This window comes from Ovis aries, chromosome 6, assembly GCF_016772045.2.
Source record: "Ovis aries strain OAR_USU_Benz2616 breed Rambouillet chromosome 6, ARS-UI_Ramb_v3.0, whole genome shotgun sequence".
Lineage (NCBI taxonomy): Eukaryota > Metazoa > Chordata > Mammalia > Artiodactyla > Bovidae > Ovis > Ovis aries.
In genome coordinates this window covers 89,221,889-89,240,179 of record NC_056059.1, presented here as the reverse complement: position 1 = coordinate 89,240,179, position 18,291 = coordinate 89,221,889, and the positions used below count along the sequence as shown (strand labels likewise).

General features: G+C 35.9%; 1 protein-coding gene across 1 annotated transcript; it reads right to left on the bottom strand.

Moving 5' to 3' along the window:
* Window positions 1–211: 211 nt before the first annotated feature.
* On the bottom strand, window positions 212–18,098 carry ALB (albumin; the record flags this gene model as incomplete). Its single annotated transcript, NM_001009376.1, is given in 15 exon segments — window positions 212–384; window positions 2,509–2,576; window positions 3,265–3,397; window positions 4,657–4,880; window positions 5,486–5,624; window positions 6,681–6,778; window positions 8,325–8,457; window positions 9,564–9,778; window positions 10,712–10,841; window positions 12,314–12,411; window positions 13,842–13,974; window positions 14,743–14,951; window positions 16,234–16,366; window positions 17,233–17,290; window positions 17,987–18,098. Coding segments are annotated over 14 exon segments (1,824 nt in total).
* Window positions 18,099–18,291: the final 193 nt, after the last annotated feature.

Sequence of the window (18,291 nt, the reverse complement as noted above, 5' to 3'; positions counted from 1 at the left end):
AGAATTATCATAATGTTAACATATTACTTTGAATGCTTACAGTTCACAACTCAGAACAGTATTAATGCTTCTTTTATATAATTAACCCATAAGGAACTAGAAGTCCTCCATTGAAATGGGGAAAGAGAGAACAGTGGGACTTTTACGGCATCTAACGCAATTTTCAGGATGGCAACACATCTTTGAAAAACAACACTCATGGACAGTTATATTAGAGTCTTTTCATTTTTTATTAATTGTAGCACAAACAAAAGAAGCAAAATATTTAAAGAAATTTATGTTCTTTAGAGAGGGTGTAGGTTTAACACCAACACCCGAAAAGAAGAACAGATGAATAAGCTCTGAGTTTTCATTTCTCTTTTTTCGTCTCACTCTCAGGGTAGGCTGAAAAACAAAAGATAAATATAATTACTGTTTATAAAATGGCATGTGCTTTTTCAAATATATTCAAATGAATGCCAGATTGCTAAGACTTTCTAATTCCATCAATGAAAACAATTCAAGCCTGTCCTTGACTCATGGCAGTTGAATTCTTCTGCCGGGCAAGGGGAAAGGACAAAGCAATAAGGTTCGTAAAGTCCTCTCTTCGTCATGATGTCAATCAGGGTTGAACACTATAACACCAGCTTTTCATCATTAATTCTCAGAGTCATTCACTTAACAACTACTCTTTTTTGTCCACACCATGCAGCACTGCTTGAGTGATCTTAGTTCCCTAACCAGGGATTGAACCTGTGTCCCCTGCCGTGGAAGTGTGGGATCATAACTATTGCATCACCAGGGAACAACTGACACCTACTTCTTACCTAAGTTAATTACAAACAAAAAGTTGTCTTCTCAAAGTTAGACCTCTAGGAAGAAAATCTTGCCATTTCAGACTGAAACAAATCACATTTTGAAATGCCCCCATCTGCAAAAATATGAAGCTGTTTCCTGCCCTGAATGCACAAAATATAGGTATTACCATATAGGCAAAGAGCAAGTAAAAATCTAATAGTGGAATAAACATCACAGTCAGTTTGAAAAATATAAAAATAATGCATGCTAAAGAACAGTTGGGCAACTTGTTTCAAAAATGAAGTTCATTTTATTTTTTAACTTCCCCCACAATACTATACTAAAATGGGTTAAACACATTTATTTATGTTCAAACATCTAAATTTTAAAGTGAGCCTTTTTGTCATAAGAGAAATCCTCTTAAGACTTAGCATCTCGACACATTGGAAACTTAGTAGCGAATTATTTACTTGCAGTAGAAGTTCACACAAGGTAGACCTCATACTCACCAATGAAATGAATTTGTTTTTGAGCTATTTGGTTGAACCATGTGAAATCATTGATATTCAACTGTTTTTGTACATATGAAAATGCACTTTCATACAATTCAGCCTATTACCTACAGGATCCCATTGCTGAGCCAGTACTTAGTACAATGAGTCTGTCTTCCATGTCACATTAGGGCAGAACAAGACAGTAGTTGATTCTCAAGCTCTGGTGAGAATTTTTAATTTTGGCTCCACTTATCACTGACTGGATGGTTTTTGGGTAAATTACTTAACCTATCCCTTGATCTATACTTCCCTTTTCTCATCTGCAAAATAGGAATAACAATGGTTTTTGACTCAGGCAACTGTTTTGATAATTAAAGAAGTATATATATATATATATATATATATACATATATATATATATATAATGAGTTTAGAGTAGTGACTGGCATTAAGCAGCTGATCTTTGCTATTTTAATAACTAGGGGCTTCCCACATAGTGCTAGTGGTAAAGAACCCGCCTGCCAATACAGAAGACATAAAGAGACGCAGATGCAATCCCTGGGTTGGGAAGATTCCCCTGGAGGAGGAAACGGCAACCCACTCCAGTATTCTTGGCTGGAGAATCCCTTGGGCAGAGGAGTCTAGTGGGCCATAGGGTCGCAAAGAGTCGGACACAACTAAAGTGACTTAGCATGCATGCATGCATTATAATTACTTTTTAAAATAATTCTATTATTTATTTTTGGCTGCGCTAGGTCTTTGCTGCTCAGGCTTGACTCTAGCAGGGAGTAGGGGCTGCTCTCTAGTTGCAGTGTGCAGGCTTCTCATTGCAGTGCTTCTCTTGCTGTGGAGCACAGGCTCTGGGGTGCCCAGGCTTCAGTAGTTGTGGCACGTGGGCTCAGTAGTTGTGGCTTCCAGGCTTTGGAGCACAGGCTCAATAGTTGTGGTGCACGGGCTTAGTTTCTGCAGCATATGGGATTTTCCTGGATCAGAGATTGAATCCATGTTTTCTGCATTGGCAGGTAAATTCTTTGCCCCTGAGCCACCAGGGAAGCCCTACATAATTACTTTAAAAAAAAAAATCTAAAGTATAGTTCCTGGAGGAGGGCATGGCAACCCACTGCAGTATTCTGGCCTGGAGAATCCCCATGGACAGAGAAGCCTTGTGGGCTGCAGTCCATGGGGTGGCAAAGAGTTGGACACGACTGAGTGATGAAGCACAGAAAAGTATAGTTACCTGAGATGCTTGTGGTTGTGTCGTGTTTAGGCTAAGGCTGCTTGAGTTGAAGCAACAAGTTTTGGACCCTAAATACAAAGAAATGACGGATATGGGGGAAATATTAGCACCACTGTTAGGATTTTTAAAAAGTAACATTTATATAGCCAATGGTGATTACAAAGTAATTTTTCATATATCACATCCTTTAATAACAGTTCAGTACTAGACTCTTTCTCAGAGAGTCAGACATGACTGAGCGACTGAACTGAACTGAACTGAACTGAACTATACTCTCTAGAAGGAGGCCCCTTAATATGCCCCCAAAGGAATAAAATACTGTCAAATCCTAGGGGAAAATATTAAATGATTCACACATTTAAACAGAAATTTCCCCTGTAACCTATAAAATCACTATTAATATTCAACCAAATCACAAATTACCATTTTCAAGAAAATGTTAAACTAAATTAAGTTTTGGTTTGATGATGTCTCTACCGAAAGATTTCAGGCTTTAGAAATATTTCTGTCTAAATTTATAAACATACAACTTTGGAAACAGAACAAATATTAAAACACAACTACAATGCAGCAAGAGATTTAAAAAAAAAAAAGAGTATTTCAGTCATTTGGTAAGACAATTGTATGAAGAATAAGATTTCTGTTCCACACATACATAATTTCTTTCAGGTACTTAAACCACTAACCCCTAGCTTGACCAAATGCAACAGCAAAGGAAATTAGACATATTAAAATGAAGACAAACAACTCCAGTACCTCCAGAACAAAGCAGCCTTCTTTGTCATCAGCTGCGCAGCACTTGTCTACAAAAGCCACAAAATTCTCCATAACGGTTTTCAGTTGTTCATCTGTTGCCTTGGGCTTGTGTTTCAACAGCTCAACAAGTGCACTGCATTTGAATAAAAACAACAAAAAACAGAAAGAAATGCACTCACTAAAGAAAAATGGACATGGTAAGAATGGTAGCAGTGCTGCTTAATATTCCAAGTTTTAGAGACAGACGGCTCTGGATTTGAGGTCCAGGCTTGCCATTATAAGCTTCAATATTCTCACTTGCATAATGAGAATAAAATCCACCTTCACAGGGTTGGTAGAAGGATCAAATTAAGTAATCAATGTAAACTGCTTAACATTTGTAGTGTCAGTATATCTCAACCAATGGTTCTTCAGTAAATCACTGGAAAGGATGATGTCATTGCATTCATACATTATCTGATTTGGAGAGTTATGGCATATTGAATTGTGTAAATTTAAGAGCTAAAAATAATTCTTAAAAATCTACTTATCCTGGACTTGATTTAAAAAGTTTATAATCTGAGAATCTTTCTCTTGGTATTTTGTAATCCGCCCCATTCAAAGTTAATAACAATCCTGACCCAGGGATTGAACCCAGGTCTCCTGAATTGCAGGCAGAGTTTTTAACTTCTGAACCACCAGGGAAGCACTAATAATATAGAGGCCATAGGAAATAAAACGATCCAACTCAAGGGAGCTGGTGGTTCTCTTTCTTTGACATCTGCAGACAATAGGGCTAGAGAAAGAGTCATATGGGCACAGTAGGTTTTACAATATTGCTTTAAAATCTAGCTCCATGATCAGAAGCCACCAGAGGTAATAACAACTTCATGTTGCTAAATTTCTTGCAATTATAACCCCTTGTGACAGCAATAAGGAATCAAGGGAATCAAGCCTCTGAACTTGAAATGCCAGATGTTTTTAATCCAAGTTCCATTCTCAAAAGTTAGATCTTAAGAGGCTGCCTTATCTGTAGGTCGACACAGAACAAACTGAAAGTAACTATTCATGCTCAGAATTAAATTCTCGTATGATTTCTACTGACTAATTTGCTATCTACAAAAATGCATCAGTTAATTGTTCAGCTTATTCTACTGAGCTAGCCTAAGATATAATTCTGCTGCAGCTTTTATCCACAAGATTATTCTGAATGGTTTATAGACAAGATGATGAGGTTTTTTTTCTTTTGCTAAGAAAACAAAAGGCTATCCATTTTATGCTTGACATTTTTATCTGCTTAACATGGCCAATACTTCTGTACTTCAGGTATATAATCACTATTTCAGAGAAAGCTGCTCGTTTACAGTTCTCACTATCAAGACTACCAACACAAAATAGTGAAATATTCCTCACGTTTGTTTCTTGATTTGTTTCTCAGTATCAGGAAGTGTGCATATATCTGCATGGAAGGTGAAAAATTTCTCATCGAAGGGTTTGGGTACATATGTTTCGTCAAGTGTCAGATCAGAGAAACATGGCCGTCTGTTCACCAATGACTCCGTGCAGCACTTGGTGACTTTTTCACTCACTGGTGTCTTCTCATGCAACACGCACAACCGGTTCAGGATCAAGCTCAGCTAAAAACAGACGGGAACACAGAAGCTCAAAGAAAGCATAATGAAAAGTTTTCCAGGAACTCCCACCTTCCACTGGACCAAAACAAACTCTATCTTTTAACTCACAACATTGAATCCAAGGTTGATTTGAGGCAACAATTTACTTTAGAACTACAGGTAAAAAGAGACTTTGAAAAATCTTCTTGATTAAATATGTCTACATTTTAGGAATAATATATTTGAGAAAATAATTGATTACATAATTTTAGAGGAGTCCTGAGATATATGTTGGAGTAGGGAAGAAATAGTCTTATACTGATACATTAAAGAGAAAAACCCCTCAAAAGTAAAAATTTAGAAAATTCAAGGATAGAACATTAAAAATTCATGAAATTTTTTCAAAACAATTTATCACTTTTGGAATCTTATCTAAATCCTCTGATGGTCAAGATAATATAGGAAGCAAATCCTGGTTGCCACTACCATATAGACAATACACACACACACACACACACACACACACACACACAAGTGAAAGCAAGCACTTTCACTTGTTTCTGAAAGTTTCATCAACATCCAAAGGCAAAAATTCGTCCTTATTGACAGCTCTGTTCTAAAAGACTCACATAGTCTTCGGTACAGGGCATTCTTTCTGATTCAGGCTTTGCACAACACTTAGTGCCCACTTTTCCTAGGCTTCTTGAAATCTCCACCAGAGTTGGAGTTGACACTTGGGGTGCTTTCCTGGTGTAACGAACTATGAGCCTGTAACAACATAATCCATGTGTTTTCAGTCAGACAAGAAACTCTTTTTCTAACACATCAGGTCAAGCAGAGAACACTTAGCCAAAATCCACCAAGATGGTTTCCAGGGAAGACCTATTCCATTCATAAATTGTCTTCATCTTCACATGGGCAGAATAACGTGGGTGAAGACCTTGTCCTGAGCAACTAAGTAACCTAGCTTTGGATCCCACCTGTGCTATATAATCTTAGGAAAGTGGCTTACTTTATTATAATTCAGTGACATTAAAATACTTTTTAATTGCATCTTTCTTTCAATAAAACCTACTGAGAGCTTAATACACATCAGCACTATCCTAAATTTGAAAGATATGGATGAATTTTCTCACCTACAAAACAGAAGGAAATACACCTAACTCAAAAGGGATGGTGCAAAGACTAAATGAAAAGAAGCAAAGTTGCAATCAGCCTGACATGGTATCTAGCATGTAATAATCATTTACTAAGAATGCTAATCACTATTGAAAATCAATGTATAACAATAATCTACTCAAGGGAAGAGACTATGTCTTGTTCAATGTTGTTATTCCAAGCACCTATAGTTTAAAAAGTGGTAACAGGTGTAAGCTGAAAAATAAACATCAACTAAATGATATTTAGTGCCCCTTCCTGTCTTAACTTCCACAAATAAGGATCTATTTAATCAGAACATTAGTCTATCACCTTATTGAGCTACAGACACTGAAGACTTATTTTCTGCTCTGTAAAGCATTGCTTTTATTTTGTTTACTCATAAACTATTTCTTAACTGTCAAACAGCATCCTCAGTTCCTATAACCCAATATTTGATATTTTCCTCCCAGATTTGAGCCCAAATTTTTAAACTGCCCTCAAATATAAGCTCTTCACCCCATCAACTATTTTATCTCATTTTCTCTTATCTTTCTTGATGGACAGTGATCAGAAATAAGACTTTACTTTCAAAATTTAAAGTTCTATGATAGGTGGTCTATGAATATCATCTTAAATATTTACTAAATGAACAAGAAAAATTAGCCAATAAGCAAATATACTTACGCATTTTGGAATCCATACTCTCCATGTTTTTCGAATAGCTCACAGTTTTTTTTGATTAAATTCTGAGGCTCATCCACAAGATGCTTAAGTTTGTCAAACTGAAAAAGAAAAGAATTGTGCTTACAACATTCTATATGAGGACCAGATGCAGGTTGCTTTTCACCCTTCTAGGTAGAATGAGATCCTTCGTCTTCTCTGCCCAAAGTCATATAAATAGCTTTTTGATGCCAAACCTATTATATGTCCAAACTGTTTATTTGGTAAGACTGTATAAGTGATTAAGAACATTCAGACTCTGGAATGCAACTCCTTGTGTTTAAGCCAGGTCATTTGACTCATTTTCTAGTTGTGCAACTTTACTTCCCATCTCAAAGCTCTAGAACCCTCACTTCTAAAATGGAGATGAAAATGATACTCACCTCAGAGAATTACTCTGTAAACCTCCTGAGCTCATGAATTTAAAACAGAGCCTGGGATACAGTAAAAACCTAATAAACGGTGGCTATGGGCTTCCCTGGTGGCTCAGTCAATAAAGAATTTGCCTGCAGTGCAGGAGACCTGGGTTTGATCCCTGGGTCAACTCGCTCCAGTATTCTTGCCTGGGAAATCACATGGACAGGGGAACCTGGTAAGCTACAGTCCGTGGGGTTGCAAGAGTCGGACATGACTTAGTGACTAAAGCATCAAATCACCATGTAATTTTAAATATATTGTAATTATAATATTATATTATAATTATAAATACTCATCATTATTAAGCCATCTCTGCAGCTGGATCCCGAGCTCTCTAAGATAACAGATTTTGTCTTGGTCATTGGTTCTTGTGTGGCACTTGGCATATAGATAACTAGTTTCTTGATAGAGGAAAAAACGACTTTCCTCTGATTCTTAAGTCTGAAAACCACTCTACGTACTAAGTGTGCTAAATATCTCAAACATGAGGTATTTGCTAAATATTTGCTGTTGCTGTTGTTTACTCGCTCAGTCATGTCTGACTCTTTGTGATCCCGTGGACTGAGGCACACCAGGCTTCCCTGTCCTTCACTATCTCCTAGAGTTTGCTCAGACTTATGTCTACTGAGTCAGTGATGCCATCCAACCATCTCATCTTCTGTCGCCCCCTTCCCCCTCTGCCCTCAGTCTTTCCCAGCATCATGGTCTTTTCCAATATGCTAAAATTTTAGCATCGCTAAATATGCTAAAAATTCTTGAAGCAGATTTCTTCTCCTTATTTAATTTCTTTCAAAACCCTTCCTAAACTGTTTCAAAAGAGATTTGAAAATATTCTAAATCAATAGATTTCACCATCTTCTCTAAGATACTAATTCTTGATTACTTAACAAAACTTGAAAACAGATTAATCTTCGTTATATCTAAGTTAAATTTCTTTTAATTAACATTTACATTTACCTTATTTTGTTCTCAGGAGTCTAAAAAGGAAAAAAATGCATGGTCAAGATTATGTAAAATTAAGAGAGTGCTTTCTTTGACCTTTCTTTTTATCGAAGGTTATTATTCCTATAATGTTCACAGGCACAGAACTGAAATCATCTTAAGAAGAAATCTATATTGCATGATATAATAATCCTGCATCATTTTTCTTTCCTGTTATTGGAATCATCAATCAAAGAGCTCCATACTCACCACTGTGGCATAGCAGGCATGTGGATCGTCTTTGGCACAGCAGTCCTCCAGTGTGGCTTCATATTCCTTGGCAAGTCTCAATAGCACTGAGACAGCATACTCAGGATGCCTTCTTGAATATTCATACAAAAACCTAATTAAGATGATAATAAAATAGATCTTGTTAGACAAATGAGCAAGAAAAACCACATAATTAACCATAAATGTAAATCATATCCTAAAGGTTTGAATCGGACTAAACCCTGTGCAGTCAAGGACTAAGGGCTTGAAGGTTCAGAGTTAGAGCTATCAAACCCTGACTCCACCGCTTGTTTTATTATATCTCCTTAGGTGACTTATTACAATTACTGAGCCTTGGTTTCCTCCTCTGTGGAATGGGGATGATAATAGTATGTCTCAGAAGGTGAACTGTGAGAAATACATGATGTAATCTATGCAAAACACACGGGCACATATTGTTTAATGAATGGCACTTGTTACTATTAGGTACATCTTGTCTAATTTGGATTACACTTCAAAAATGTTCTGATAGATAACTAGAGACATATTCTTAATTGTTTTCTTCTCTGTATGAATAAATTCTTTATGGGTATGTAATTTTATAAAAAAGTTAGTGCACAGGATACTATGATTGAGCAATAAAAAATTAAAGTTTATCACCACGCTTACTGATTTGATATAATCATTGATTTTGTTATTTAATTGTATGCTGCCTTGCATGCTACTGGACTCCAGTCTTTTCAACCAAATCTGACTCATTTTCATTTTAAAGCAGCTGGTAACAGATTCCATACTTTATAGTTCTTTGCTGGCATCAGATAGATAGACAGATAGACAGATAGAGAGGCATAAAGATGTATTACATATATTCACACATATATAAGTTCTAGAAGTACACTTTGAATGAATGCATCAATGAATAATATATATAATTTACATGTAAACAAAATATTTCTACATGTATTTCCAGAAATATTCCTAAGGAGTCAGGAATGGGAGTAAAAATAAATTTTTATTATTACATTATACTCTAGAGCATCTGCCACAAGCATGTATTATTTTATGACAATTTTTTAAAAGCAATTTTTCCAAAAATGTTTAACGGCCGGAAGAGGAAAGAATAAAGAAACATTGCAGGCAACGTGAAAAATTGTAGCAATTCCAAAGGAAAGCCTAGAATAATTTCCTAAATTCTGAGATCATATAAAAGTATGAAAGGATCATTTTTTATCCACTTACGAGCCCAGGAAGACGTCTTTTGCTTCCTGATAGTTTTTGCAAACCTCCTTATCTTCAGCAAAGTCAGCAGTTAATGGGGGCAGGTTTTCAGGCACGGCATCTTTATCTACCTCAGCAATGCAGTGGGATTTTTCCAACACAGGCTTATCACAGCATTCCTTCAGTTTACTGGAGAGTGCGTCTTGATGATCACATATGTACTTGGCAAGATCTGCCTACAAGCAAGTAGGTGAAAAGTGTTCACTGTAAAGTGACATTCCTGTGCTTCCTCCCCAGACATTTACTATGTCGACAGAACACATTCATTGTGCTCTAAGACCATACTTGTACCAATATGCCTGCTATGAAGATTTTCAACCCGTGCTGCTAAGCCTAGAGGCACAGACAGAACTACTAAAACATGATTGGAAAGAAACTAGTATAAATTGGGGCTCATGTCAGTTATTTATCAACTTTATACCTACTTTTAAAACAACACTTACGTTTTTAAATTAAAACTCATTAGTGTCTTTCTAAATATCCCCCCAAATTAAGTGCAGGCATCTTGAAACCAAATAACCAAATAAAGTGCTAAAGATTTTTGAAACGTTAGTCAAGATCATGGTCACAGACCCCACTTACAGATGTAAAATATCTGCCTTAAAGTTTTCAGAAAGTGTCCTGAGAGGTTAGGATTCTTGTATTTTGTCAGTTTGAGAAAAAAAAAAAAGATATCATTCCAAATATTTGTATTTTTAACATAGGGTGTTAATTAAGAGAGAACATAGAAGGGAAAATTGCATAATTTCCAAAGCTCTCTTCAGGTTCCAGCCTTTCTCCAACTCCCCCCACCTCCTCAAGAAATCTTAGAAATCTACCTTTGTGACTGTCCTACTTCTGCTGTAAGAATTTGATCTCCAAATTTGAATGAAAGGGATTACAAAGTATAAATGAGTTTATTAGATCATTTAGTGAATAGGATATCAGAGAGAAAGAAAGAAAGAGGGAGAGAGGGAGGGAGGGCAGAAGGAAGGGAAACAGGGAACGGACTGAGCAGACCCAGCAGAGAAAACAATCTCAAACCACTCTCAGTGGTTCTGATGCTACACAAGCTGACTCTACCAACTTAAGCCAGTATGTTGCCGTAAAGCATACTGAGGTTTCCTTACCCTGTCGTCTGCGCATTCAAGCAGGTCACCATGGCAACACTCCTTGTGGACCTTAGTGAGATCTGTCACTATCTTGGTAACATCTGTAAAGTCAGCCTTGGGAAATTTCTGGCTCAGGCGAGCTACTGACCTAAAAGGAAAATTCTCCCATCAAAATATTAACAGACAATGTTTTATGTGAAAGCATTACGAAAATACTACACGTAACTACAAAATTTAGGCTCACATAATGTACAGAAATAATTTGTAAGATACATTAGCTCTTATTTTAATGCTAATTCTGAACCAAATGGTAGAGCAAAATGTTTCCTTAGGGCAGCACATATGGAGATTAAAAGTCCAGCAATTCGTAGAAACAGAAATTAAAGAGGGATTCTAAAAAAGGTAACATGCTGAGAGGCCCCAGGTTTAGAGCCCAGGAATGACTTCCAGATCTGGCTTTATAGCTTAATAATCATGTGACCCTAGGCCAGTTAGTTAGCCTCTATGAGCTTCAGGCCCCACTGAGTCACGACAACACGCTAAGTCAAAGCATTGTTGTGAGGATTAAATGAGATAATCTATATGAAAGCATTTTATGAACTGGGAAATGCCATACAAATTCCAGTTACCCCTTTTTAAAATTATTAACCAAAGTACATTCTTCCTGACTTCTAAAAGCCTCTGAGAAAACAAATTTTGTTAACTTATACAAAAATTAGAGAGTTTTGATTCAGCATACTTTTACCAAGAAATTGATTCAGCATTATCTCTATGCTCACTGATAAGATGTAAAACCTAACATCCACAAGCTTTCTCAAATCATTTCACAGTCATTGAAATCAGATAAAAGATACTTCCCCAAAACTAATCATACCCTGTTTAACTATGTATCATTTCATGTTAGGGTTGTTTTGTTTAGTGATTTTGTTGATGGTAGGGATGACAGGCAAGATAGTTCAAGCGACAGTTTCTTGACAACTTCCAAAATGTCTGTTTTCAATTGATTTTCTGCCCAATGTTGATTTATTATCGACTACAAAGTAAGGGATTGGTGGTGAGGATGGCAGGGGGTTGCAAAATGGATTCCTTGGTCCAAATACTGAAGGATGCTTCTAGAGCTAGCTGATAATATCAAAACCGAAGCCCAGGCAAAAACAAGAGATTAAGAGCAGAACTGGTGCTACCAGAAAATAAGAAGAAACTTTGATAACTGAAATTAGTTATCAGAACATAAAAAGACAAGCAGACACCTTCAGATGATTGGTTGGAGGGATGGAGGAGAGAAAAAATTAGATAAAAGACCCTGACTATAGCTCTATAAAAACAGTGGATTTTTATACTAAGATCACAATCATTAAAAATACATGGGAGTTTAAACACCTGTCCTGGAAGAACAAAAAAGCTGTCTTCTAAATTCTCTGACTACTTAGGGAAAAAAAGGTTAAAAATAATGACAAATTGTCTTTGATGCTCTGGTTTTCATGTCTATCAAATTTCTACCTTTTAGACAACCAAAAAGATGTATGTGAAAGCACTGTGTAAAATGACATATGATGTACAATTTTGTCAACTGAACCATCATTGACATCATGAAAAAGATGCAAACTAAATTTAACATACCATGCTTTTAAAGCTCTTTCTCCGAATTTTTGAATACTGGCACACCTGAGTCTCTGTCTGGCAGATGAAGCCAGTACTTTTTCTCTCATAGCGTCAATCTGCAAAAAGAAATAATTTGAGGAACATTAGAAAAGAAAATTTATGTACAGACCACTCCTTCTTGAGCTCAGATGAGACTGCTGCTGGTGCTCCTGCTAAGTCGCTTCAGTCGTGTCCAGCTCTGTGTGACCCCATAGACGGCAGCCCACCAGGCTCCCCCGTCCGTGGGATTCTCCAGGCAAGAACAATGGAGAGGGTTGCCATTTCCTCCTTCAATGCATGAAAGTGAAAAGTGTAAGTGAAGTCGCTCAGTCATGTCCCACTCAGCGACCCCATGGACTGCAGCCCACCAGGCTCCTCTGTCCATGGGATTTTCCAGGCAAGAGTACTGGAGTGGGGTGCCATTGCCTTATCCGGAAATAGGGTTTACATAAGTCAAAATTATCTCTGACAGTAGCAAGATTTAACCTTTTGAGCAAACCCCAATAGACCAGCATTACAACTGAAATGATTGACCTAATGTGTAGTTGCTAAGTCATGTCTGACTCTTTGCGACCCCATGGACTGTAGCCTGCCAGGTTCTCCTGTCCATGGGATTCTCCAGGCAAGAATACTGGAATAGGTTGTTAATTCCTCCTCCAGGATTAATCTAATACATAATGATAAATATGAGACTATGCCAAATTAAACCTCAAAGAGAAAAGTTAAACCTCAATTCCCAAGTATTTATTATTGGCAAATAATTATTTTGTTCTATAGAAAGAAGAAAAGTCAGTCTGGTCATAGCGGAACCTCCAGGTGGGTAAGAACCAGCGTGGAGGTATTGCCAGGGAAAAGGGAATGAAAAGGAAAAGTAGGACAGTGTACACTGATATCCAAAGGAATAGAACTTTGCTGACTTCTTAATTTTGCACGTAATGCATTTTACTCCTTCCTCCACAACTCCCATAACATCAATAAACTCCCTAGAAAAGAGAATGCAGTGTAAACGTTTACGGAATAAATCAATAAACGTAGGCTTCTAGATGCAGTTAAATTCTCCTCCACTTTGAATTCTCCCCTCCCCAGTAAAAAAAAAAAAAAAAGAAAAAACTCATGAAAAGAGAAACAAAAATGGTGTCCTCTTACTGTGCAATTTGAAAAATGAGTTTCTGCATTTCACTATAGCAACTAGCACTATAGAGAGAGACAGGATATTCAGACACATACACAACAGTTTCCTCTACCAGATCCACTTTGCAATTCTTATTAGAAGAAGGAAAGTGCAAGGCATAGCTCTTCAAAAAAGGTGAAAAGACATAGCCCTTAGTGAAAAAGACATAGCCTTTCAAAAAAGATGAAAAATTCCTTGACTGGGGGAAAGAGGGAGGAGTTTAAACCATGTAAAGAAGTTTCTGCTGGAGGCTTCAGTTTCCTAAATTTAGCCACAAGATGTCCCGAAACTGAGGTTCGATTATGAATTGGTTCTTCTATTCTTTCTGAAGAATACCTTTGGTAGTAGGCAGGCACCTTTATCTTCAGCTTGGCAGCATTCTTGAAAAACTCCATTATATTTATTAGCATAGTAAAGGAGTTCTGGTGCATAAAAGTAGGGATGTCTTCTGGCAACTTCGTATAGGTATCTAAATTTTTAAACAAAAAAACAGTCACTTTTCTATAGCAGGAACAAATGCATGGCAAGAACATTTGTAATCTACCTTCTCCCCAGAGCCTTCAAAATTCAGACTTCTAAGTAACCAATTAAGCTCAATTTACAAATGATGAACTTGCCTTTGTCATTCTTTAAGTCAGTGAAAAGGTTAAACTCATACATTATATATACATATAAATATACACACATGCATAAAATAGTTTAATTTCAGTGATATGTTATTGACTAATTTGAAATAAATTCCGAGAGTGCTAAATATACACGTATATCTTAGTGAGTGAGTGAGTCAAGTCGCTCAGTCGTGTCCGACTCTTTGCGACCCCGTGGACTGTAGAAAACCCCCCAGGCTCCTCCGCCCATGGGATTCTCTAGGCAAGAATACTGGAGTGGGTTGCCATTTCCTTCTCCAGGGGATCTTCCCGACCCAGGGATCGAACCCAGGTCTCCTGCATTGCAGGCAGACACTTTAACCTCTAATATATGTCAACTTCAATTATTTTCATATAGATCATACCCTGTTCTGCAAAAGATCTTTGATCAATCTTTTCATCATGTAGAATGTTACATAAATTACTTATTTACTACGTAAATAACATAATACGCTATTTCTTTGAAAATTGTCATTAGAACAAAAACTTCAAGTCTTAATGTTGATAATTTTCATAATAGTAATTGTTATAGTGAATCTTGACTTATTTCATAATTTTTAATTTTGAAGCTTAAAAATCTGATTACTTACTTTCCCCAAAACTTCTTTTCATCTGCCTTAAACTCGGCACACAAAGTATCGGGCTCTGGTTTCAGTTTAGGGAGGTCTGGGCTATCATCTTTGTGATTCAGGAAGCATTCATTTCTTTCAGGCTCTTGTTTCTCACAGCAGTCGGCCATGTCACCATAGGTTTCGCGAAGGGTTGCAACTTTACACAATTCATCTCCAAAGAGAGTGTGCTGCATGGAAGAGAGCAGGCTTCAAATTGCTGAGCAGCATTTTATTTTCCTTATACCCAAAGAATGGTACAAGAAATTAATATCTTGGTAAACCTTGGTTAGTATGTCATATAAAAATCCACTTTTTTCTCAAATTTAGAGAGTTTCCCTTGATTTGACCATCTATGGGTGATTACCATAAGACTTAAGTGTCATGCTGTTGCTTATAGTGGATAAAATAAAAGGGCAAAAAGAATGCCTTTAAGGAATGCCTTCAAAGAATGTCTTTAAGGAATGTTCATTTAAGGAATGAACAGAACTCCTGTTTCCACCTGAGGTTAAAAGCCAGGAGAGAAATCATTAAAGTAAAAACTCAAGGGCAATTATCCTCTTAGTAGCAATGAATTCACATTAGGGAGGACAGAGTTCAGATAGTTTCTCATTTGATCTGCTCCTTTTCAAGAGATCCAAATTTTTAGTAGAGACCATTCAAAACTGAGGAGTAACACAATCTACTATATATTAATTGTTACTGCATTAGAATATAATTTTTTTGTTCTAGAAATATTTGCCTCAATGCACAGTCCATTAAATGAAGCCTTTCTGTATCAATTAATTTTGATTATGAAAGTAATTATAACTTCAGGGGAAATAGGCTCAAGACAAAATTTATTAATTTATTTTAAAATATATTTTTTAAAATTCATATTTAGAGTAATATTATTGTGGGTAGTTAAAGAACTGATTCTGCCTTGAGGCAGAAGTACCTATAGAGAAAAACAAGAGGAAGCCTTCTGTGATAAAAGAAAAATTGCCTTGTCCCAAGAAATGTATATATAAAGTGGTAAGAGAAATATAGACCTGTCTTTGTATTAAAGATCTATCTGAAAATATCACAAGTTAAAAGTGCTGATTTTTTATTGTATGTAAAAATATGAATATCCCTAAAACAAGGAATACGTAGCCATACTGCTGTTTTTACCTAGATAACACGGTAAAAACTATCCTATCATTATTAGTGTCTATGAAAAGAAATTTAACTTTAAATTTAAAAAAAAGAAACTTCTAAAAATAAAAAATTTCCAAAAACACTATGACCTTTGTGTGTGGTTTCAGTAAAGCAATGTTTTTTAAAACTGTGAGTACACTAGAACACCTCTATCATCAAAGAAATGCTATACCCACTTTTGAGTGTTGCTTACAAATATAGTCTTTGATAATAATTGAGAAAACGAAAAGGAGATATTTTTAATCATTCAAGATTATGTTACAGAAATATTACTCAAAATCAGAATATACTTACAAGTGACTTATCACAACCGGCATGTGACTCATCAGCAACACATGTTTTTGCAAACTCAGTTAGCTCCTTCACTAATTTTACATGTTCGTCAAATGGACACTGCTGGAGATACTGAGAAAAGGCAATCAGCACCCTGAAATAAAGAACACAGAAAAATGTAGTATAATAAAATTTTAATATGCTCTAGGTTGCTATGTTAGAAAACAAATAGTGTCTGTATAGGTTCTATATTTTACACACCTTTCTCACAATTATTCAGAGATCCTATTGACGTCAGCTGTGTTCTGAGGCCTAACCACGTGTATGTGGCTTTCTAAGCAAACAGGATGTATATTTCCACCATGTTTAAATATATGTGTGTGCAGTCAATATATGCATACTATCGCATCATCTATGTGAGCAAGCAAGCAAAATGTATTCTAAATAGACCTATTGTTAACCAGGGCTTTACACAGGTCCTTCAACTATTTAAAACAAAAATCATACATACATACACAAATATCTTATTTAATCAAGCAATAGGATGAGACAGACTTTTTGAAAAACAAGCTATTTCCTCACCTTTTACTAGATTAAAAAATATTCAGATTGTCTCAAAAAACCTAAGAAATATTTGCTGGGTAAAGAGTTTAGTAGACGAGTTGTGAAAGGAGTCATATATTAAAATGTTTTCTACCATGTAGCTTATATAAGAGTTCCAGATCTACACTGTCCAAACAGTTTTCATTAGCCACAAATGTCAATATATATTCTAAAAAGTTAAATACTGTTTAAATTTTTGATCCTCAGTTGCAATTGCCATATTTAAAGTCCTCAATAGCCACAGTGGCCAATGGCAACTATATTGGTCAACACTGATACAGAATATTGCCATTGATGCAGAAAATCCTATTGGAGAGTACTGTTCTACAATCTCTGATGACAGGACTACAAGGACTTCAAAATTACAACCAACACTATTAGAAACATTAAATTTGATTCTTCAATATTTCAACTTACAGGCCTTGAAAATTTTCTTCTCCCAAATCATTAAACCGATGAGCAATCTCACTCTTGTCTGGAGGGGAAAAAAAAGATTTGCTTTAAATTCTGAAGAAACAACTGGTTACGATATTATTTTTTATGTTACTCTCCATTTGACTTGGGTTTTCATTTGCTCCAAGATATTGAGCTCTGATTCCCTATAGAAAATCTTAAGATGATGATGAAATGTTTCTTCTGCATTTAAGCAGAAGTTATTTAATCACAATGATACTACTTGAAAAATCATTGAAGTCACTACATATTTATAGCTTTATAGTCAAACTTGGGTAATATCTAATGCTCTTGCAGTGTCTATTAACTGAGAGGATAGTCTGAAATGGAAAATATAAATACAAGTTCTATTTATAAAATTAAAATCACAAATTTTGTATTTTTTATATAAATTAAAGTACAGCGAACAGGCCTTTGGAAACTTAGATTTTTAAATTCTACCTTCAACTATATTTTGTGAAGTTTAAGTCACTCTGCAGAAACTCCTTCATGTGCAATAGGAAATTACAGTTACTAAACAATTCTCACTATTTTTTTTCACCTAGAATGTTAGAAATATATCAATAAGGTATCTTCCTATGGGTTCACAAATACAAAATATAGTAACAGTCTAAAAATAAATGCTAAAAGAAAACTTTCTTCATTAATGATTCAAGGTTTACTGAAACATTCTTGTCTAGGAAAGAAAAGTTGAACAATTGAAAACTAGAATTCTTACGTGTATCTCGACGAAACACACCCCTGGAATAAGCAGAGCTGAAGAGAAGGAGAAGGGAAATAAAAGTCACCCACTTCATTGTGCCAAAGGTTTGTGGGGTTGATAGAAAAGATAGTATGAATAGAGGGAAATCAGCGCTAATATACTTCTTTAGCCAATAATTGTAGATTATTAACTAGACTCATCTCTGTATTTCATTGGTTCATAAGTGATTACAAAATTCATAGCATTCTTGCCAAAAAATTGTTTGACTGAATCCCTTGCGTATGTTTGCCATCTGGAACTGGTTTTTCCACAAGACCTTG